The sequence below is a fragment of the Lagenorhynchus albirostris genome, chromosome 3 (assembly GCF_949774975.1).
Source record: "Lagenorhynchus albirostris chromosome 3, mLagAlb1.1, whole genome shotgun sequence".
In the NCBI taxonomy this organism is placed as follows: Eukaryota; Metazoa; Chordata; class Mammalia; order Artiodactyla; family Delphinidae; genus Lagenorhynchus; species Lagenorhynchus albirostris.
In genome coordinates, this window is record NC_083097.1 from 76,907,437 (window position 1) to 76,932,644 (window position 25,208).

Below are 25,208 nucleotides of genomic sequence, written 5' to 3' on the forward strand. Positions count from 1 at the left end.
ACTGAAGATGTGTATCCCTCATGACCCAGCAATCCCCCTTGTAGATATATACCTGGAGAAATGTCTCATACATATGGACGAGGAGTCATTTACAAGAGTGTTCAGTGAAGCACTGTTTGTAATACAAAAATTTTGGAAACTAAATTGTCCATCTGTTCAGTAACAGATAAACTGTGGATTACTTTTTCTTATAATGGAATACCACAAAGAAGTTAAAGTAATAAACCATAGAACCATAGCTATATATATCAAAAATGTTGAGTGAAAAAGGAAGTTTCAGAAGAGTAAGTACAGTATCATATCATTTATATAAATTTTAAATATGCATAGGATGATAGATGTATACAAATGTAGTTAAAATATAAAACATGCATGAAAATGCTTACATCAACTTCAGGATAATGATTACCTTTGGTAGACAAAAAAAGGAAGGGATCGGAGCATGGTTAATTATATTTCTTTTTATAAAACAGATATCTAAAGGCAATATGGCAAAATATTACTACCAGTTTAAATTTGGGTGGGACTTCTGATAAACTATTTTTTATATATTTTGAAATATTTTATTGATAAGAATTTAAAAAATTAAAGCTAGCTCCTAAGACAATTAGAACAAGAGCAAAGGAGAAGATATTTCATAGGTGTTGATTCTGTATTGATGTCAAAAGAGACAGTATATGGAGCCTGGACAAATCACTTAGTCCCTCAACCTGGTTCCTTCATCTCATTTCCTGGAATAAGTTATCACAAATGAGCTCTAATTTCACCTGTGGAAACTCACTGTCAGGCAAGGCAAAAGGCAAGCACATTGTGTTTTTTAGTTCTCATTATTGGATAGAAGGAAACAGACTCCACTGGAAAGGGAGATTATCTTCCTGCCACTGAACTTTCATGAGTATTGTGAGACAATTCTCCATAGATATCTCTCATTCCTGTACAGCAGCAGTCCCCAACCTTTTTGGCACCAGGGACTGGTTTCGTGGAAGTCAGTTTTTCCATGGACCAGGGGTGGGTGCCGATGGTTTCCGGATGATTCAAGTGCATTACATTTATTGTGCACTTTATTTCTATTATTATTACATTGTAATATATAATGAAATAATTATACAACTCACCACAATGCAGAATCAGTGGGAGCCCTGAGCTTGTTTTCACTTGCCACTCACTGATAGGGTTTTTGGTTTGTTTAATTTATTTATTTTATTTTTTGCTGCGTTGCGTCTTCATTGCTGCACTCGGGCTTTCTCTAGTTGTGGTGAGCAGGGGCTACTCTTCATTGCAGTGTGCAGGCTTCTCACTGTGGTGGCTTTTCTTGCTGTGGAGCACAGGCTCTAGGTGCACAGGCTTCCGTAGTTGTGGCTCGCGGACTTAGTTGCTCCGCGGCATGTGGCATCTTCCTGGACCAGGGCTCGAACCTGTGCCCCTGCATTGGCAGGCAGATTCTTAACCACTGCGCCACCAGGGAAGCCCCATTGATAGGGTTTTGAAATGAGTCAACAAGCAACTGATTTATTATGGTCTCTGTGCAGTCAAACCTCTCTGCTAATGATAATCTGTTATTTGCAGCCACTGCCAGCACTGGCAACACCTCCTCAGCTCCACCTCAGATCATCAGGCATTAGATTCTCATAAGGAGCACGCAACTTAAATCCCTCGTATGCGCAGTCCACAGTAGGGTTCACGCTCCTATGAGAATCTAATGCCGCCACTGATCTGACAGGAGGCAGAGCTCAGGTGGTAATGCGAGCGATGGGGAGCGGCTGTAAATACAGATGAGGCTTCGCTTGCTCACCCGCCGCTCACCTCCTGCTGTGCAGTCCAGTTCCCAACTGGGCTGGGGACCCCCAGCTGTGCAGATTGGGCCTTCTGATATGGATGAATAGCAAACAGCTTTGTAAGCTAGAGAAAGTATATTCCTTTGGAGAGATCTAGAGATGTACTTCCCAAGATATGTCACAGGGCACTAAAGATAAAACCTCCTTACCCTCCAGAAACATTTGTTTCTCTCTCTCTCTCCTCTCTCTCTCTCTCTCTCTCTCTCCCCCCCTCTCCCTCCCCCCCCCCAGCTTCTCTCTCGGATGCTGGGCAGATGTGCCAGGATCCCTATAAAAAGATGAGTCTCCTGATTTCAAGGTTCCTCTCCTGCAATGCAACTTACTACACACATAGTTAACATCTGGCTGTCACCACATTGCCCTGTGGGAACTGACACAAGCTACTGCTCTGGCTGCTGCTTTTGCTTGTCTCTTCTGTCAGTGTGTGTGCCTGTGTATTTCTATAACTGTGGCAAACTAACTTGTTAGCTCATAAATAGTGTAAAATCTCAGCTCCTTCACAGTTTCAACTTAGCAAAGAGGAGAAAAAAGAAAGACTCTGAATAACAATAATGGACAGTGTCTTTAAACATAAGTTCATAATAAATACAGAAATATTCTTCAAAGGACACTTCTTACATCAACTCTCTATGAAAACTATGGGTCTAACAATGCAAGGAAAGAAACAGCAAGGCAAAACATTAGATTCAGAAAGACATTTCATTGGGAATTTAAAAATAATACAGTTCATCTATGTTTCTTTTTGATGATCTAAAGATACAGGAATAAGCCTTAATAGTGCTCAGAAATCCAATGGTTAACAAACAGAAACCATTTTTTACTTTCTCAAACATCAGGTATTATAAAGGTGCCTTTTACAAATGTTGTCTCAGGCAACTCATAATTGAAATATCTGATGATTTCTGGAAATGTCAAAATCTTTCATTAAAAACAGATTCCTATATACTGAATATTTCATTTATTTTAGCGACCCATCATCTATTTTCTCATATTCTTAAAACAACACAGATTTTTGTTTGAGGACTCATCCTTTCCCCATTCTTAAGTCATGTTGTCTGGATGGGGCTCCAACCCCTACTCTAGAAATGAAGCAGGTAATCAAGTCCTAGGCCAATCAATGCACCCCCATTTCCCTGGTTTAGAGGTAAGCCATTCTCTTAGAGTGAACCTCAGGACTTGGCCAGGAATGCTGGGTCAAGGACTCATTCTTTTCCGCTGTAATTGAACCTGGAAGGATGTAGCCTGGGAACAATTGCAAATCATCTTGTGACCACGAGGGGAAAGTCAGTCTATGAATGGAGTCAACACAGAGATAGCAGAGCCAAGAGATCAGTAAAAGAGAGAAACAGGATCCTGAAGGTATCATTTGAGTACCTATATCCAGCTATGCCTGAAACGTTCTCAACTCTGGTTTGTTCGAGTACAAGAACTAATACATCTCCTTTCTGGCTTAACTCTCCCTTCAACAAAGGAATGCTTTGAATAATGCCCAGATTGAAAAACCCAGAGTTCTGTGCCATAAAGTTCAGAAAAAAAGAAACTGGTCCTGAAAAACTTTGACAAAATATAATAGGACCTCAATAAAACAACATAGCAGACATATTTGAAATAGACCTGGACACTGACAGGTCTATCGAAATGAGTTTATAGCTAAATATACTCAATATGTTATGCCAAAGATTATCTTGGAAACATAACAAGGTTATGGGGAAAAGGACACAAAGCACAATCATTTTTAAGGCTTGTTGTAGAATTTCTTTCAGATTTGACATAGGTGGTAATTTGCATGCTTATATTTAGGTTGAACCATTTGAAATTGATAGTTTCATTTAGTTCAATCAAATAACAAGGGAGAAAAAAGTCTGCATTACTTCCTTCTTCACATTTATTTAAACAAGAGAATATACTATACTGAAAAAAGGCCCATCTATTTATTTCTCTTATCCAACCATTCTTGTTTTACATCTAGGACAACCAAATGTGCTACATTTTCATTTTCCAAATCTTACAATTTCAAAATACTTCCTAAAAAAAGATCCATAGCCTGTGCAAATGCAATATTTACTTACCTGCATGTTATATAGGGGTTGCTTTGGTGCATTAACTTCCTTGAGCAGACGATGAGATACGTCCCTTAACTCTAAAAGTCTGCAAGCAAGCTGAGGCTGCAGAAGTCTGGCAACTGATTTGGAGGATCTGGATATGCTGTTTAATCCTCAAATTAATGTTCCTCGGTTGATCTTGGCTAAAGCAACAGCCATTCTGATTTTGGATGTTTTTTGCACGGGTTCTCTTTTCTGGAAAATAAGCCTTTGAAAAGTGACTGATGTGTGATTCTCCAGTGCAGTATTTATTTATTAAAAATTTTTTATTTGAAATATAGTTGATGTACAGTATTGTTAGTCTCAGGTATACTATATAATTTGACATTTGCAAACAGTATGAAATGAATATCACAAGTCTAGTAACCATCTGTCTCCATACAAAGTTATTACAATATTATTGATCATCTTCCTTATGCTGTATATTGCATTCCCATTACTTATTATAGAACTGGAGATTTGTACCTCTTAATCCCCTTCACCTGTTTCACTCACACTGCTCCCTCCCTCCATTCCCCCTCACCCTACCAGCAACCACCCATTTGTTTCCAGTGCATTTTTAAAATCTACTTCAGGCAGAGACAAGTACCACATAACTGTACACTGTGCCTGATACTAAGTGTCCAATAATTATCTCCCACCCTCCTTACAGTTCATTGGCCCCACCCCAGGTATTTAAATATTTATATGAATATACGATTTTTTCCTTAGGATAAATATCCAGAGTTAAGTTAGTAGCCTAAAGATATAAATTTTTCATTTTTCTCTCTGGATTTATGTTTTTTGCATTGATTTTTTTTAAAAGAGCTCTTTCAAAAGTAAACAATCTTTTAAAAAAATATTTATTTATTTGGTTGCACTGGATCTTAGTTGTGCAGGTGGGCTCCTTAGTTGTGGCACATGGGCTCTGTGGCTCACAGGCTCCTTAGTTGCAGCTCTCTGGCTCCTCAGTTGAGGCACATGGGCTCCTTAGTTGTGGCATGCGAACTCTTAGCTGCAGCATGAATGTGGGATCTAGTTCCCTGACCAGGGATCAAACCCTGGCCCCCTGCACTGGGAGCTCAGAGCCTTAACCACTGCACCACCAGGGAAGTCCCAAAAGTAAACAATTCGTATTCAAATATCATTCAGTGTTTGAATTGTTCAAATAATAATTCTTATTCAAAACTGTTACAAATAGTTTCCCAGCTTACTTTAAAATTTTTAAATGATAAAATATAGCATATATACATAATACATAATGTACAATTTACTTAAAAAAATTTTTATTAGTTAAGGTGCATATCAAAGGAATGATTTTAACGATCCCAGACTCTTGCTTCTTCCCATACACAGAAAAGTGCTAAATTCATTAACTTGAGACATCTGTTTTTTTTTAATTGAATGAAAAGTTCTTTAAATTCTACAGTGCTTTACAATTTTCAGAAGTTTAACATACATGATTTCATATAATCCCATAATAACCCTTTTCCAATCCCCTAACCTTATGTTACCCCCCTTCCCTCTCCCCACTGGTAACCACTAGGTCGTTCTCTATATCTGTGAGTCTGCTTCTTTTTTGTTTTATTCACTAGTTTGTTGTATTTTTTAGATTACACATATAAGTGATAACATACAGTATTTGTCTTTCTCTGTCTGACTTATTTCATTTTAATGCCCTCCAAGTCCACCCATTTTGCTGCAAATTGCAAAATTTCATTCTTTTTTATGGCTAATATTCCATTGTATATATACACCACATCTTCTTTATCCATTTATCTGTTGATGGACACTTAGGTTGCTTCCATATCTTGGAAATTGTAAATAATGTTGCTATGAACATTGGGGTGCATGTATCTTTTTGAATTGGTGTTTTTGATTTTTTGGATATATACACAGGAGTCTGATTGCTGGGTCATATGATAGTTTTATTTTTAGTTTTCTTTGAGAAATCTCCATACTGTTTTCCATAGTGGCTACACCAATTTACATTCCCAACCACAGTGTAGGAGGGTTCCTTTTTCTCCACACCCTCACTAACATTTATTTGTGTTCTTTTTGATGATAGCCATTCTGACAGGTGTGATATGATATCTCATTGTGGTTCTGATTTGCATTTCCCTGATGATTAGCAATGTTGAGCATCTTTTCATGTGCCTGTTGGCAATCTGCATTTCCTCTTTAGAAAAATGTCTGTTCAGTTCTTCTGCCAATTTTTTAAGCAGGTTGTTGGATTTTTAAATGTTGAGTTGTATGAGCTGTTTATATATGTTGGACATTACCCCTTACCAGTCATATCATTTGCAAATATCTTCTCCCATTCAGTAGGTTGTCTTTTTGTTTAGTCAATGGTTTCCTTTGCTGTGCAAAAGATTTTAAGTTTAATTAGGTCCCATTTGTTTATTTTTGCTTTTTAGGAGATGGATCAAAAAAAAATATTGCTGCTATTTATGTCAAAGAGTGTTCTGCCTATGTTTTCCTCCAGGAATTTTATAGTATCCAGTCTTACATTTAGGTCTTTAATCCATTCTGAGTTTATTTTTGTATGTGGTGCTAGAGAACATTCTAATTTAATTCTTTTACAAGTAGCTGTTCAGTTTTCCCAGCACAGCTTATTGAAGAGACTGTCTTTTCTCCATTGTATATTCTTGCCTCCTTTGTCACAGATTAATTAACCATAAGTGTGTGGGTTTATTTCTGGGCTCTCTATTCCATTCCATTGATCAATGTGTCTGTTTTTGTGCCAGTACCATACTGTTTTGATTAGTATAGCTTTGTAGTATAATCTGAAGTCCAGGAGCCTGATTCCTCCAGTCTGTTCGTCTTTCTCAAGATTGCTTTGGCTATTTGGGGTCTTCTGTGTTCCCATATAAATTTTAAAATTATTTGTTCTAGTTCTGTGAAAAATGCCATTGATACTTTGATATGCATTGCACTGAATCTGCAGATTGCCTTGGGTGGTATGGTCATTTTAACAATACTAATTCTTCCAATCCAGGAATATGGTATATCTCTCCATCTGTTTGTGTGTCTTCAATTTCTTTCATTAGTGTCTTATAGTTTTCCAAGTACAGGTCTTTTGCCTCCACAGGTAGGTTTATTCCTAGGTATTTTATTCTTTTTGATGCAATAGTAAATGGGATTGTTTCCTTAACTTCTCTTTCTGATAGTCTGTTGTTAGTGTATAGAAATGCAACAGATTTTTAAATATTACTTTTGTATCCTGCAACTTTACCAAATTCATTGATGAGCTCTAGTAGTTTTCTGGTGGCGTCTTTAGGATTTTCTATGTACAGTATCATGTCATCTGCAAACAGTGACAGTTTTAGTTCTTCCTTTCCAATTTGGATTCCTTTGATTTTTTTCCTTCTCTGGTAGCTGTGGCTAGGACTTCCAAAACTACATTGAATAAAAGTGGTGAGAGTGGACAGCCTCGTATATAAAATATAGCATATATACATAATCATAATGTACAATTTACTTTAAATTTTTTAATGTTAAAATATAGCATATATACACACTGCATTGTACTGTTTAAAGAAAAATGAAACAAAAACCCTACATACTAATCCACAAGCTTACAAAACTTGTAGTTCTGAAAACTTCAAATCTTCTATGAGCACTCTGACAGGAAAAATTTCTGGCATTTCTAAAACACAGGACATGTAGTTCTTTCTCTGTTCTAGCAGAAAGTGAACCACAGGTTAGACTGCATTCCAGGCAACAGACAAGTATAATTTCCATTATTCATTTAAGTAATTTTATGAGCTATTCTGGCTTTTCAGTACATAACTTGGGGGAAAGAGTTGGTTAATAACACAAAGAAACAACTTTGAATCTCATTTAATTATTGAGTACAAATATATAAGTGCAAAACATATTTTGGATTTTTTTGTCTACAATAAGCATCATATATTTGGTTAAGAGCTAACATGCTGTATATTTATTTTAAATGCCTCAACTTTTATCCTGAAGTCATAATTTTATTAGTGCTGTTTTTGTCATCAAAGTTCAGTACTTCTCTTACTCTTCAGCATTTGTCAGTGGAGATAACCAAAAGCTGTTCTAGCCTGTCAATGAAGATGTACTTCTGCAACACCTGGTGTCCTACCGTGGCTTAATCTATTAACTTTAGCAAAAAAGTCCCAGTAGTCCACCTGTGGTCTCAACCCTCCTCGTCAGTAGAACAGTAGAGGATGGACTAAGTTGTGGGCTGCTACAGTTGCTATAATTTCAAGCCACTTTAGAGCACAGCAATCCTTACAAGCAGTTACATGGTAGGTAGAACAAGTGAAAAGAACACACAGGTGCAATCACTTGATATTATCTAAGCTGGTTGCATGCACACCTTGAAGAGAAACCACATTGTCTGCAGTATCCAAAGTTCCTGCACATACAGATTCAATTTCTCTTGTGACGTTATGCTTTGCTGCACTGACTCTTCCTCCTAACTCCTCCTCAAGGTGGAGCAGCTGGAATAAGTTTGGTTTTACCTCTGATTACAATTTACAGTTGTCCCTAGGCATCCCATGTGGATTAGTTAGTTCCAGAACCCCTGAAGATACCAAAATCCGTGGATGCTTAAGTTCTTTATATAAAATGGCATAGTATTTGCATATAGCCTATGCATATCCTCCTTTATACTTTAAATCATCTCTAGATTACTTATAAACTCTCATACAATGTAAGTGCTATGTAAATCAACAAACTTAAGTTTTGCTTTTTGGAACTTTCTGGAATTTTTTTCAATCACAGGTTGGTTGAATCCCTGGATACCAAGGGCCGACAGTACTGTGTTTTCTCTCATTATAATTTGTAACCAGAGGTGAGGACCACATTGCCAGGGCAAACAGGAGTTGGATATGTGCAGTTCCACCTTTAGTGAAACCTTGTCTATGTGGTCTTTCAGTGTTTTAGGGACCCTTCATTTCTTCAGTTGCAAAACAACATTCTGTAGTTTCCCTCTTCTGATTTTGTGAGTTCCTTCACAAAATCTTAGTGATCTGTACGTGTTGGCCTGGATTCACTGACTTTACACATGTATTTCTATTAACCAGTATTGATGCATTCCCCCAAACATTATACTAGATTGATCCATTCAACTTTCCTCTCTTTCAGAAATTCTAAATTTTTATCTCTGTAGAAAAATAAGCCTATTTGTAATAAATAATCTATTAATAAAAATTCTCCTGCAAGGTTCATATAATGTGTTCACCAAAATACAGCATTTATTATAGACAATATTTTTAAAAATTCGAGTGCATTATAATAATGCTTTAGCGCATTTTGTGTTATCTTTCTCATTTTAGTATCCTCGTGAGTTTATGGCTTTTTCCAACAGACTTAACTTGTTCCTAATTAATATTTTTGTTTCCCTTTAATGCTTAAATGGTTACAATATGACAACTGCATTTCCCTTTTAAAATGCCTGCCTTTTTTGATACTTTCCTAGATAACCGAAAGAATTATTTCTAACAACAAAATATGTTTCTGACCCTTTTATTTTCCCTGCCACAAAACATGAAATAAATTTGTTCCCAAGAAGACCATTATTGCTTTTAAGAAGAATAGTGTATTAGAAACCAAATCTGGGCTTGGGGGTGCATGGTCAATGGTTCTTCGTGACTCTGGGAATACAAAGGTGACAGCAGGGAAAGGCTACTCACATTCCTTAAGATGCAGAAGGAGACGTTCTTCTTTTTTAAATAAACAGTCACCAGTTTATGAGGATGGTTCCAATTCACTCTTACTTTCAATGAGTTATTTTTTTAAATTAGCTCTAACAGAAAATTTTTAAATAAAAGGTTTTTCCCCTCTGAGGTACCAGCTTTTCCTTTTTGTCTACTCTCTATGCTATGTATTTTCCTACCAAACCATATGTGTAAATTTAAATGTTGAACTGAAATTAAGAAGTCCTTATTTCCTTCTTTTTCCCTTTTTAATTTTTTGACCCTTGGCCTAAACATCCTGGAGTCAGTGGCAAAGTGTGCAAATTCAGATGATATTTTTTGTCATATGTTCATAATCTGAGCATATCAGCAAATGTCAGAAAAGAAAGTCCAACTCCCAGCCACCACCAACACCTCAGAGATAAACAAAGGTACTTAAAGACCATTTGCCAAAACAAACTTAGCATCATTTAATCAGATTTATTCAAGAATCCTGCTCCATATTCTCTATTTGAGCTCCATTCTTTGAATATATATCCTGCTTTCCCCATTACTTTTCTTTTTTCCAGAGCCATGCCCATTTTTCTATCATCAGCAGTTTTAATGCTGAACTCCAATTTCTAGTAACATCAGCTTTTTACTACTGTACATCTATAAAACCAGCCTGTCAGCAAATCTTATTCAGTTCTTTCTCTGAATAGTCCCAGAATTTGACCACTCCTCACTAGCCCCAGTACCAACACTCAGTCCACTTTATTTATATACCACTGTCATCTCGTCTCCAGACTTGAAAATTAGCCTCATCAATGGCCTCCCTGCTTCCACCCTTCCCTACTTTCATTCTGTTCCTCAACACATCAGCCAAAGAGACACAATTAAAAATTAGATCACATCAGATCTTGCTTTTCTGCTCAACCACTTCAGTGGCCTCCTGGTGCACTCAGTGTAAAAGCCAAAGTACATACAATGGTCTACAAGGTCCTACAAAGGCTGCCTCTTCTTTACCTCCCTGGCCTCACAGTCTTTTTCTCTCCCTTTTCCTCCTTCATTATTTATTGAACTTGTTAGGTATACTCCCATCTCAGGGACTTTGAACTAACTATGCCATTTGATTCTCAAGGACGCCAAGGTTTGCTCCCTCACTTCCTTCAAGTCTTTTTCTTTTTTAAATTTTTATTGGAATATAGTTGATTTATAATGTATTAGTTTCAGGTGTACAAAGTGAATCAGTTATACATATACATATATCCACTCTTTTTTTTTTTTTTAGATTCTTGTTCCATATAGGCCATTACAAAGTATTGAGTAGAGTTCCCTGTGCTATACAGTAGGCTCCTATTAGTTATCTATTTTATATTTAGTAGTGTGTATATGTCAGTCCCAATCTCACAATTTATCCCTCCTCCCTCCCTTATCCCCTGGTAACCATAAGTTTGTTTTCTATATCCATGACTCTACTTCTATTTTTGTAAGTAAGTTCAATTGTACTCCCCCTTTATTTTAGATTCCACATATAAGCAATATCATATATTTGTCTTTCTGTGTCTGACTTACTTCACTCAGTATGACAATCTCTACGTCCATCCATGTTGCTGCAGATGGCATTATTTTGTTCTTTTTTATTGCTAAGTAATATTCCATGTGGTATATATGTATCACATCTTCTTTATCCATTCCTCTGTTGATGGACATAGGTTGCTTTCATGTCCTGGCTATTGTAGATAGTGCTGCAATGAACACTGGGGTGCATGTATCTTTTTGTATTATGATTTTCTCTGTGTATATGCCCAGGAGTGGGATTGCTGGGTCATATGGTAGTTCTATTTTTTGTTTTTAAAGGAACCTCCATACTGTTCTCCATAGTGGCTGCACCAGTTTACATTCCCACCAACACTGTAGGAGGGTTCCCTTTTCTCCACACCCTCTCCAGCATTTGTTGTTTGTAGATTTTTTTGACTGGTATGAGGTGATACCTCATTGTAGTTTTCACTTGTGTTTTTCTAATAATTAGCGATGCTGAACATCTTTCCATGTGCTTCTTGGCCATCTGTATGTCATCTTTGGAGAAATGTCTATTTAGATCTTCCCCCCTTTTTTGATTGGGTTATTTGTTTTTTTGATATTGAGCTACATGAGCTATTTGTATATTTTGGAGATTAATCCCTTGTCGGTTGCTTCATTTGCAAATATTTTCTCCCAGTCTGAGGGTTTTGTTTTGTTTATGGTTTCCTTTGCTGTGCAAAAGTTTTTAAGTTTAACACATTTTTGACGGGAGACGTATTACGGCCACAGGCGTTAGTTTCTGCAAAAATCCCCTGGGTCAATAATGTGTTAATTAGATCCCATTTGTTTATTTTTGTTTTTATTTTCATTACTCTAGGAGGTGGATACTTCCTTTAAGTCTTAATTCAAGAATCACCTTCTCACTAAGACTCTCTTGGTCTTACCTTTCCCATCAATTGTTCTCCTTATCCCTACCCCTACTTCATATCCTTTCTCTGCTATGTGCTTTCTTCCCCTTAAGACCTACCATTAATATAATCTGTAGTTTATTTTCCTTGTTTATTGGTTTTCTATTTGACTAGGATATAAGTTTGGGGTTTTTTAGGACATAAGTTTTACGGCAGCAGTGTTCTATATCCATCTGGCTCACTGATCTTTCCCCAGGGCCTAGAATAGTGTCTGGTACATAATGGGTGCTCTATAAATATATTCATTTCAGTGAATGAATGAAAAATATCAGAAAAATATAACAAGTTAGTATAGATATATATTGGAAAAATATAACAAATATTAAATTAGAAACTACCCAGAAAGATTTCAGTGCACAACGTGCTCTGCGAATTTTCACAATGATAGTGTCCCACAAGAAACAACTCACCAAAGACAAATATACAACTGAATTATAGAACACTCTAGTTACAGTTCTACTCTCATTATATTTAGAAACCCCAATGCCAATACAAGTAATTTCCAGACATCACTGGTGCATCCCTAGTGAAACCGTGCCCCACAAGGTTAAAAAGCTCATTCTGAACCTGTTCCCCATAGGGTTAACAGAAACTGGCGACTGACAGCAATTCTTTAGCTTGTCTTACAGAACAGCAGATAAGGGAGAGTCTTGTTAAAAATCCCTATGCTTGTAATCTGCCTCCACTGATCAAACTTGCCTTAATTGTTCCTGCAAATTTCGTACCTTCCAAGCTTCACATACCTTAGACAAATACTGTATATCACAAGACTCCTTTAACCACCCCCTACAGATAACACCTCTGACATATGGGTCGCTACAGTAATGGCTGCTTCAGAAACATGGAGCTAATCTTGCCCAGTTCAAACTGGTCAAGACCACTTGACCATTCAACTGAGCCTGCTCAAGTGTGCAATGGGTGACCTTTTGACATCTGAGGGCCAAAAGTTCCACCCCCAGATCATGCTAACACCCACATTTTCTGAACATACATCCTGTGAAGAAGCATGTAACTCAGATATGCCTGCAAAGAGCAGACATTACCTCACCTTTTTCCCGCCTCCAAACACCTTCACGGGCCTCTCTGACTACGCTATACTCTTCATGCACAAACAATCCAAGCCCCTTGCCTTTGGGGAGGTGGATCAGAGATTTGCTCTCCTGTTTCCTCACTTGGCTGCCTCTTGAATAAACCCTTTCTCTGCTGCAAACCTCAGCGTCTCAGCATTAGCCTTTCTGCATGTCGGACAAAGAAACCTGGTTTGGTAACACCAGCAGTTTTTGTCCCACATGTTTAAAAAGAAAAAAAGAAAGCATAGAGAATTCAGAAAAATGTATCTACATATGTAAAGGCCAAAATTTTCCATGGATTCTATTATGCTCTGTCTACAATCCTCAATTTTGTAGTATACAAAATTGGGAACTATGGACCACACTAGAAATAATAAAATCTGCAACATTTCTAATCTGACCCTTAAAAATAATCTAGTTAAGAACAGAGTATTAGCATTGTTTTCTGGATAATTTATTTTTGAAGAGCAAATAACTTCAATGTGTTATAATATCCCCTAACTACTCAGGTTTCCTGCCAATCTCAGCAACACTTTCTTCAAAGTAAATGGTGGAAAAAGAACAATGTAAGTGTTTTGAAAATGAGAAATAAAGTAACTTTATGTTTATATTCTTCACTTGGGTGGGGTATAGTTCTTATAAGTGAACGACTTCAGGGATTTGGAAATAGGAACTTAGATTTCTTTGGGGATCAGAATATCAATCTATTTCACATAAAGCATACTTATGGCTCTAGTGATAACGAGGCTATGCAGAGGGTAGGAAGAGATGAAGGAAGTTGTAAAGAAAGTTGCAACTTCGATTAAATAAAACCCAGTTTCTCTAATGTTGGCAATGGTGGGAGAATCACAACTTGGAAGGACAACAGGGCTTTCCAGGCCTAGGCTTCCTTGGCTTTACCTTGAGGTTTTCTCAATAATTACTGACACTACTGTGCTGGCCTTAACCATTTTACATCCTAGACCAAGCATCTCTTTCCTTAATACCCCAGAGCATAGCCAAGAAAAATCTCTCATGTTTCAAAAGAATTTATACCAAGACTAGGGGGATACAAAAAGAGGAAGCAACTAGACACCAAGGTTAAGATATGGAATGACAAAATCCATTTTGCCCTCTAGAGCTTTTAAGGCTTATCCTCTCCTACTTAGCCAGCCACCATCTAGATGCCACCTTACCACTGTGCATCCAGATACTTACATTTCAGTATCGCCCATTCCTAAAGTCTAGACCCAAGACTGACGCCATTTATTCAAATTTACTTAACATTCTGGAAACGTGCTATGATGTTTCATACTTTTTTGGCATGACACTGCTTCCTTTGGAATATTTTTCCCTATTCATCCTCTGAGACCCAGTCTAAGCATCTTTCCTCCATGAAGTCTTCTCTGACTACCCTATGTAGAGTCATTCCTTCCTCTAAATTGTATATGCCTCTTACCATATTCCATGGCAATTACTTGTTTATGACTGTGTCTCCATGAGATTAAGCTCACTGACTGAAGGAACCCTGCCTTGTTTAATCTCTGTATTCCTTCTTCCCAGTTCCAGGCAAAGTATTTATTAAGTGTCTAATGCCTGGTTATCTGGATGAATGGTTAAAGGTAGCTCTAATACCTCTCCTTTGGAATAAAATATACAGACTTTGTGATTACTATGTTACTCACAGAGCTTTTTTGTTTACTTCCAGGTTTTAGCTATGTTCCTCATGTTGACATTGCCAAAAGTCTGATTTCTGGATAAGTAAGTTGTTACTGTACCATATAACTTTACAACATATTCTATTCCAACCGTGGCCAAAATGACTAAAACAGCACTTTCCCATTAAGAATTGCGTACTTTTAGGACTTCCATGGTGGTCCAGTGGCTAAGACTCTGTGCTTCCAATGCAAGGGGGCCCGGGTTCGATCCCTGGTCAGGAAACTAGACCCCACATGCCACAACTAAGAGTTTGCATGCTGCAACTAAAGATCCCACGTGCCACAATGAAGATCTCGCATGCCACAACGAAGATCCTGCATGCCACAACAAAGATCCCACATGCCCCAACTAAGACCCGGTTTAGCCAAATAAATATTTTAAAAAAACGAGTTGTGTACTTTTGAGTAAATCAGGTTACCTGTGTCCCCTAAACAAGATGTTACTTTTTCCTAACTAAATGTCTTTATGATTCTCTACCTATCTCCTTCCACTCCCAATATTATATCTAAAACCTTTTTGCAACAGATGTTTAAAACATATGCATATGTACTTTGTTTAAATTGATATCACTATTTTCTTTCCATATTAAAACACACACCCATGCCATATTTATCTTTCCATTGTTATAACATATCAATTATGTTTTTTCACTGACTTAATTGCCACAGGTTTTAAAGTACATCTAGATATTTTTCTGACTTTATATTAAGCAAATCTTAAGTAAACTACATTGCAATTGTATCTATGAGAAAGTTCTAGATTTCCAATCTAATGGTAGAGTGACTGTCCTTAAGCTTTATTTATCTTTCTACCTCACTTCCTTGTCCACAGTCCTTCTGTTTTCCATATACCCCTCGCAATGAGTAAGAGTTGAAATGGTGTTTTTCTGAGGTGAAAGTAATGTTTTCCTAAGCTTAAAATACTGATCTCAAAATCACAAATTAAATAATTGGTACTAAAAATACAATATACTTTTTATAATCCTTTCAAAGTTATAAAATCACATTACCTGATTAGACTGTGATAATCTTAGGACGGTAGGGAATTCATCTTTAAACTTATCTTTAAGGACCATGATTGCTTTCTGGATCCCCTCGACTAAGACAAAAAGAAGTTAGGGGGTTAAAAAAAAAAGCTTAACTAAAAATCCCCTAAACATAATTTAAAAGCTCATGGAACACTGGGTCCACCTTGGGGATTTAATTCCCAGTTTCCACACCCATATCCCCTTTACAGGAAGACTGTGCATACTTCTTCCAGAGAAGTTCTTCAGCATCTGCCCACATATCCGCCCAACAGGTTTGACTGGCACGTTGAGTTCTTGCTTGGGTTCCTAGTTCGAGGCAAGCTTACAGGCCTGGGCACTGCTTGTCCTACTCTACCATTAGTGAGGGATGATGGCAGCCTTCCACTTAGGAACGCAGGCAAGGACAGAACCTGCAGCTCACTGCAGGGATTCTTTGTTACTTCACAATGGGCCTCTGAGAACTTGTTACAGAATCCTCTGAAATCACTCTGGCAGTGAGCAGGAAGAGTGTGTTTGGAGGCACAAGGGGAGGAGAAATGGGATTGGAAAGTGAAGCACACTAAGGAGTTCTGCAATATGAATTAAATTTTGCCCCAATTTCTGCAGTGATACTTCAATTACTGGATCACCTGAGAACAAAGCTCCCTTTGAAAAAAGCTGGCATACGCTTTAAAAGAAATGCTTCACACTTGATGTCACGTGGAAAAGAAACACCAGCAGTTAACTCAGAAAGACTTCTGAACAGGTTGTTTTTCCTTCACCCAAATGAGGATCACTAGGTCAGACCCAGGCAAAATCGTGAAGTCTTTGGTTTGCCTTCTTTAAAATCTTAACCTTTTTTTCTTCTTCATCTTTGTCTCTTCTAGCACTCTCCCACCTCAGATGACCATTATTTTCCTCTTATCAAACATGGGAAGAACTGCATATTATGCAGACTTGATTGACTACCTGGTTATATTTTAGTGTGGATGAGCTGAGTTGGTTAACTCAAATCCCATTTTATTTATTTATTTATTATTTTTTAAAAATAAATTTATTTATTTTATTTATTTTTGGCTGCATTGGGTCTTTGTTGCTGTGTGCGGCTTTCTCTAGTTGCAGCAAGCAGGGGCTATACTTCGGTGCAGTGCGCGGGCTTCTCATTGCGGTGGCTTCTACTGTTGGGGAGCACGGGCTCTAGGCACATGGGCTACAGTAGTTGTGGCACACAGGCTCAGTAGTTGTGGCTCGCGGGCTCTAGAGTGCAGGCTCAGTAGTTGTGGCGCATGGGCTTAGTTGCTCCGCGGCATGTGGGATCTTCCTGGGTCAGGGCTCGAACCCGTGTCCCCTGCATTGGTAGGCAGATTCTTAACCACTGCACCACCAGGGAAGCCCTCAAATCCCATTTTAATTTGAAGCCTTTATATTTAACTGCAGCTAGATGGATTTCTTCGGCAAGCATAAAACTGGCTGCTGGAGGTCTATTTAGGGAACTGTCCAGGAAAGAGAAATGTTCATCAAAGGATTCCTCTAGATTGTGAAGCCTGCCAGATCCCCAGCTTTCACTTTGTCCTTAGTCCTTATCTGCCTGAGAATACTCTCCATCACAGCACAACCACCTCTCTGAACCTTAACAGATCCTGCTTTCCTCCATCATAAATCTAATGCTTAAGATAATTATACCCCTAACATTTGGAAAGTGAAATCTATTGCCAGAAAGAATTATTAGACAATGATGAACACACAAACTGGGAGCCTATAAGAAAATGAAAACTTTATTTGTCCTATTAAGATAACTTGGCTATCAGAGTCTACCAGAGTAACACCTGTTAGGACCTGCTCTCTCTGGTCTTATTCTATGTTCTCCACTCCCATCAACTCCCTAATTCTTTTTTCCATCTGCCCACCCTCAATGTCCTAGCTCCCAGTTGTTTCACTCAGTTTTCTTTTCATCCATTCTCACCCTCCTAGGCATCCTATAAAACTAACAAATCTACAAGAAAAACATATCATGTTAATATTTCCCACACTTCAAGCTTAACTGACTCTTTGTTAATTATTCTAACAAAATTCTTTTTGTCTTTTCTTTCTTAATGACCCCCTCTCAGGATGCGGAATGGTAGAAAAAGGCAGGGGGTGATAAGTAAAAAAATTCCACCTTGGGCTTCCCTAGTGGCGCAGTGGTTGAGAGTCTGCTTGCCGATGCAGGGGACACGGGTTCGTGCCCTGGTCTGGGAAGATCCCACATGCCACGGAGCGGCTGGGCCGGTGAGCCATGACCGCTGAGCCTGCGCGTCCGGAGCCTGTGCTCCGCAGCGGGAGAGGCCACAACAGTGAGAGGCCCGCGTACCGCAAAAAAAAAAAAAAAAAAATTCCACCTTGCCACACTTAACATTTTTGACCATATCTGATAATGTTTTGGTTTTTATTTAATCATATCTTATACCTATATCCTTACACATCTTACACTATTACAGATAAAGTTAGATGAAATAATGTCAATGGCTATCTTTAATTGTTATTCTTTACAACTCATAATTGAGTGCTCCATACTTACAAAATAAATTCTAATAAGAATCTGAGGCAGTTTGTATGTAGGATGTTTGAAAATTGAATCATTTGAAATGTACTAAGGGAACTTATTCTTTAAAAGTAACTAACCCTCGATAAATTCTTCTATAAGGTAAATAACCATCTTTATCCCACGAAAAATAAATACCTGCTATGTATCTTGTAAATACAGATTTTCAAAGATGTTTCAAAATAGATATAACATTTTGCTTCTCCTTAAAAATTATTTAATAACTATATTCTACAATTCCAGTTGGGTACCATTAGTATGGTACCCAACCATATTAATTGATGAAAAGACTGATGGAAGTCCTCAAATAGTTACAGTAAAATGACAGGCCACACAGGGAACACAATTAACAACATTGGCATTGCTACTGAACTTTGGGAACTGCTGAGGTTCATTAGATGGTAGGAAGCTGGGAAGCAGATTTGTTGTTGTCTGTTTCCTGTATCACAATATAAACTTCATGAGCTCAGGGTCTTTGGTTGGCTCAAGGCTATATTCCCAATATGTAGATAATGCTTTTACAATTTTACAAAAATATTTCCTGGAAGAATATAATCGTATTTGTTACTTATGTCTTAGGCAGGATGAAAATTTTTATCATTAACAAATTCATCGTGGAATCAATTAAATGATATGTAAATGCAAAACAAGACACATTACATATACATACACACACATAATGTTTATCAAACACTATGGGAAGAAAACTTTTTTTCCCCACACACAAAGCACTACATTTTAATTTATTTTACCCATGACAGTGACATAACCTAAATAATTAACTCAATTAATTCAAGATGAGCTCAGTAAGAACTAGCAAGTAGATACACAAATAGAGAACATGTCTTTGATTTTTCTTTACACTTTTTTAGCTAGATAATACTGAGTAGATTAATTGCAGCCTATTATTCTATATATTTGAGGATAGAAAATAAAAGTGTAGCAAGTTCATGGATTTAGTACTGATAAAAACATGAGTAAATGAAAATATATGATGCAGTAGATATCAAAAGAATATACCTGTAATACACACTACTATATATAAAATAGATAACTCATAAGGACCTACTGTATGGCACAGGGAACTCAATACTCGTTCGTTCATATGGCTGAGTAATATTCTATTGTATGTATATAGCACGTCTTCCTAATCTAGTCATCTGTCGATGGGCATTTATGTTGTTTCCATGTCTTGGCTACTGTAAATAGTACTGCTATGAACATTGGGGTGCAGGTATCTTTTCGAATTAGAAGTTTTTTGAGTGACTTTAGAACACAGTTCAGAACATTCCAAAGACAAAAAGAACTAGAAAAGCCATTTTAGATTTCATTCAGTCATTTCCTTGGAAGTATTGATATTGGTTTTGTTATTTGGAATTATTTTCCTCATAATGCAGTGTAAACACATTTTGGGGTTAATAATGTTAGGCATCAAGAATTTCAGGATAAGAGAAAAAAACACCTAATTATAAAATCAAAGAACAGAGTAAAACACTGTAATGTTAAACAGAATTGACTATATCATCATAAACTCACGATTTTCAAAAATACATTTTTTTTTGCTGTACAGAATGAAATAACTAGAAACATTGCCAACTCAGTAGAAATGAGCACCCCTAGCACCCAGATTCTGGGGCTCTTTTTTTAAAATTAATTAATTAATTAATTTATTTATGGCTGTGTTGGGTCTTTGTTGCTGCATGCAGGCTTTCTCTAGTTGCGGTGAGCAGGGGCTACTCTTCGTTGTGGTGTGCAGGCTTCTCATTGCGATGGCTTCTCTTGTTGTGGAGCATGGGCTCTAGGCACATGGGCTTCATTAGTTGTAGGCTCTAGAGCACAGGCTCAGTAGTTGTGGCACACGGGCTTAGTTGCTCCACGGCATATGGGATCTTCCCGGACCAGGGCTCAAACCCATGTCCCCTGCATTGGCATTTGGATTCTTAACTACTGCACCACCAGGGAAGTCCCTTTGGGCTTTAATATAATTCTCCCCTACCATGAGCCAGGACTTCTTGAAGAAATAGTTGACATCAGTCTGCAGCAGCAGAAATACAAGATGAAGCAGGGAGATTTCAGGCCAGAAAGGAAGAAAGCTTTTTGAAGGTTAATGGGGTCCTATTAGGAGGACACAGAAGGCAGCTGGAAGGAACTACAAAGGCCTGCTTTACAATGGAAGACTCAGGCCATGTGAATGTTCACTGCTGCACTAATCGTAATATCAAGAAATTGTAAGCAACCCAAACATCCATTCTTCAACTACAGAATTAATAAATCAGTTATAGTATACCCATAATGGTTACTCTACAGCAGTAAACATGAACGAATTATAGCTACATGCAACATCGTGAATAAATCTCAGTAATATAATAATTTTGAATGAGAAAAAGCAAGATACAGAAAAAAAAGCAGAGCATGATTTCATTTATATGAAGTTCAAAAACACTCAAAACTAAGCAATATATTAGGAGTACACATATATGTGGCAAAATAGAGAAAAAAACCAAGGGAACCACAAACATAAAATTCAGGATAGTGGTTCCTACTTCTGAGAGAAGAATGAAGAGGTGGGGTTGGACAAGGCCACATAAGGATTTTGAAGGTAATGGTAGTGTAATTTTTCTAAAACTTAATCATGTGTATGGGTATCGAAGGACTATAATCTTTATCCCTTACAACAATATATAAATATATCTTCTCAATATTTAATAAAAACAATGAAAGGAAATAACCTGATGAACAAATTGCTGTAAAAACTTTGGTAAAAAATTGTCATTAAAATCTATTCCAGTAATAATGGTAAAGGGACTTTTTTCATTTATTTGATATTTACTGAGCACCTACTATGTGTCATCACTGTTCAGCACTGGGAATAGGGTACTGAATAAAATAGACAAAAACCCTTGCTCTACTGGAACTTATATCCAGTGGAACAGAATCAAACTATTTGCTATTTTCTATGGACCTAGAAAAGCCATTTCTTTCATTAGTAACTTGCTCAGATTTTGAGGTGAGTGTTTCACAACTATATTCTACATAATGTGTAAAAAACTATATATTGATATAAAACATTCTTCTGATTGAAAAGATCTTATTTTAGCCTTAGAAAAGTTTATGTTACAAATCTATGTTTTAGATGAAAATCTTTCTTTTCTTACATCTCCCTCATCAAATCTGTAGTCATAACCAGAAATAAGAGTTTTTGAGCAGCTACATATCTTCTGATAGACATCTCCACTTTGGAAACAGGCAATCTATAAGTGAAGCCTTTCAAGAAAAGCAATATTAAACACATTTAAGTATCCATAGTCCACATATTTTTATGGCCTTTGGTTAGAGTCTCAGACTTATCTACTTTATGCTGTAACCTCTGCCAGGAGTGACTAAAAATATGGATTTTGTACTTCGGTCCTTTCCCTTATAGACATAGAGTGTATAGCTTAACTTCCTAGATACTTAAGCAGCTCTCCCTGGTCAAACCAATAATATTCAAACATAATGAAAAAGAAAACCAGTGAATTCCAAATAATTCTATATAATTATAAAAAAGAAAATTGTTATGTTCACTCAAAGGAGCAAAAAATGAAAACACTGAAGGATGCAGTCCACTCTTTCTTTCACCCAACACTTTGACAGCAAGTTGATGACACGTCTTTAAAGCTGAGCCCAGACAAGATATAATTCACCACGTGCACATTTATGTAAACTTACCATGAGACTACATTTATATTCAGCCAGTACCAACCAATCCTCTTAAGTATTTCTAAGGTATTTGTACAAAAATATTCTTACAAGTTAAAAGTGTGACAAATTATACAATTATAATAACAATGCCCTTTATTTTAAAATGAAGTCCTCTTGACCAACGATTTACATTGCCTATGCCTAATCTGTAGTTAGTATTCAATTTTCACACAAACAAGTCGATAAAGCCCAAAACTAAACATGTCTAATATGCGTTATCTAGGCAATTAGAAGATTGGGAAATCAAGCTTTGTTTTTCTTTTAACGGATGTAGTAAAGCCAGATTATTTTTTCAGATTCTATTTATGTTAAGAAAACTGGATGGTTTTGTGGACCGTACATGAGTATTACTATCTCTCTACAAATGATGAACCAGGCTCTGAGGAATTTAGAAAGTATCCCCAAACCAGGAAGTGGCAGAGCAAGGACTCTTGTCTAGATTCCCTTTAAAAATTTTGAATTCTCCTTACCAGCATATGGCCTCTCTTAGATGGAGTGAGTGACTTTCAAGAGCAGAAAGAAAAATGAGAGAATAACAACAGGTGAAATACTCTAAAATGGTCTAAGAAATTTAGAAAAAGGTTCAGATGATCAGAAATTCTATTATGGAAGGCTTTCACCTTCTCAATCAAAATCTGAGTGTCCACTGTATACCAGGGACCTGGACACAAAAACGAACAGAAAAAGTCCTTGATCGAAATAAAGGACCAGGCAATATAAAACAAACACTTTCAAAGAAAATTACAATAAAATATTATAAAAGCAGTAACACAAAGTGCTCTATGCAAGCAAGAGAAAGGGTGCCAACTTTGGGTGGCCAAAGTCTGAAAAGATTTTATTTGAGAAACACGTCAGACACTGTGCAAGAAACTGGGGACAGTGATAAATAAAACAGATGGTATTGTCATTCTCGTGGAGCTTGCATTACAGTAGGAGAACAGACAGCAAATAAATGAGGTCATCCCGTGTAGTAATAAATGCCATAATGGAAATTAAACTGAGCAACATATAGAGACAACTGGGCCACAACTTTCAGTTGGAATGTCAAGGAAGAACATTTGAGACAACGAGAAACACCTGAGAAGTCAGGGGTGTGTGCTGCTACCAATCGTTATCACTTAACCTCTGGGGCAAAATCATTAAGTTTTTAAAAAATCAGCACCGGGACTTCCCTGGTGGCGCAGTGGTTAAGAATCTGCCTGCCCATGTGGTTTTGGTAGAAGGACGTGCTCTCACTCCCTCTTGGAAGAACAACAGAATCACAACTAACTGCTGAACAATCATCAACAGGAAGACACTGGAACTCACCAAAAAAGATACCCCACACCCAAAGACAAAGGAGAAGCCACAGTGAGGTGGCAGGAGGGGCGCAATCACAATAAAATCAAATCCCATAACTGCTGGGCGGGTAACTCACAAACTGGAGAACACTTATACCACAGAAGCCCACCCACTGGAGCAAAGGTTCTGAGCCCCACGTCAGGCTACCGAACCTGGGGATCCAGCAACAGGAGGAGGAATTCCTAGAGAATCAGACCTTGAAGGCTAGCAGGATTTGATTGCAGGACTTTGACAGGACTGGTGGAAACAGAGACTCCACTCTTGGAGGGCACACACAAAGTAGTCTGCGCGTCGGAACCCAGGGGAAGGAGCAGTGACCCCACAGGAAACTGAACCAGAATTACCTGCTAGTGTAGGAAGGTCTACTGCAGAGGTGGAGGATGGCTCTGTCTCACCCTGACGACAAGAACACTGGCAGCAGAAGTTCTGGGAAGTACTCCTTGGTGTGAGCCCTCCAGAGTCTGCCATTAGCCCCATCAAAGAGCGCGGGTAGGCTCCAGTGTTGGGTTGCCTCAGGCCAAACAACCAACAGGGAGGGAACCCAGCCGCACCCATCAGCAGTCAAGTACATTAAAGTTTTACTGAGCCCTGGCCACCAGAGCAACAGCCAGCTCTACCCACCACCAGTCCCTCCCATCAGAAAACTTGCACAAGCCTCTTAGATAGCCTCATCCACCAGAGGGCAGACAGCAGAAGCAAGAACTACAATCCTGCAGCCTGTGGAAAAAAACCCACATTCACAGAAAGATAGTCAAGATGAAAAGGCAGAGGGCTATGTACCAGATGAAGAAATAAGATAAAACCCCAGAAAAACAACTAAATGAAGTGGAGATAGGCAACCTTCTAGAAAAAGAATTCAGAAAAATGATAGTGAAGATGATCCAGGACCTCGGAAAATGAATGGAGGCAAAGATCGAGAAGATGCAAGAAATGTTTAACAAAGACCTAGAGGAATTAAAGAACAAACAAACAGAGATGAACAATACAATAACTGAAATGAAAACTACACTAGAAGGAATCAATAGCAGAATAACTGAGGCAGAAGAACAGATAGGTGACCTGGAAGACAGAATGGTGGAATTCACTGCTGTGGAACAGAATAAAGAAAAAAGAATGAAAAGAAATGAAGACAGCCTAAAAGACCTCTGGGACAACATTAAATGCAACAACATTCGCATTATAGGGGTCCCAGAAGGAGAAGAGAGAGAGAAAGGACCCGAGAAAATATTTGAGGAGATTATAGTTGAAAACTTCCCTAATATGGGAAAGGAAATAGCCACCCAAGTCCAGAAAGCGCAGAGAGTCCCATACAGGATAAACCCAAGGAGAAACATGCCGAGACACATAGTAATCAAGCTGGCAAAAATTAAAGACAAAGAAAAATTATTGAAAGCAGCAAGGGAAAAATGACAAATAACATACAAGGGAACTCTCATAAGGTTAACAGCTGATTTCTCAGCAGAAACGCTACAAGCCAAACAGAGTGCCATGATATACTTAAAGTGATGAAAGGGAAGAACGTACAACCAAGATTTCTCCACCCGGCAAGGATCTCATTCAGATTCCATGGAGAAATCAAAAGCTTTACAGACAAGCAAAAGCTAAGAGAATTCAGCACCACCAAACCAGCTCTACAACAAATGCTAAAGGAACTTCTCTAAGTGGGAAATACAAGAGAACAAAAGGTCATACAAAAACAAACCCAAAACAATTAA

General features: G+C 37.7%; 2 protein-coding genes across 2 annotated transcripts in view; both read right to left on the reverse strand.

Annotated features, from left to right (window-relative positions):
• Positions 1 to 25,208, reverse strand: part of SKIC3 (SKI3 subunit of superkiller complex) — a 242,511-nt gene that overhangs the window by 180,967 nt on the left and 36,336 nt on the right. The gene's annotated exons all lie outside the window — the stretch shown is intronic.
• SPATA9 (spermatogenesis associated 9) overlaps positions 1 to 25,208 on the reverse strand; it is a 45,223-nt gene that overhangs the window by 12,188 nt on the left and 7,827 nt on the right. Inside the window, 3 exon segments of the mRNA XM_060146324.1 lie at positions 3,905 to 4,132; positions 15,834 to 15,922; positions 16,076 to 16,157. Coding sequence (XP_060002307.1) covers positions 3,905 to 4,132; positions 15,834 to 15,922; positions 16,076 to 16,157 — 399 coding nt within the window.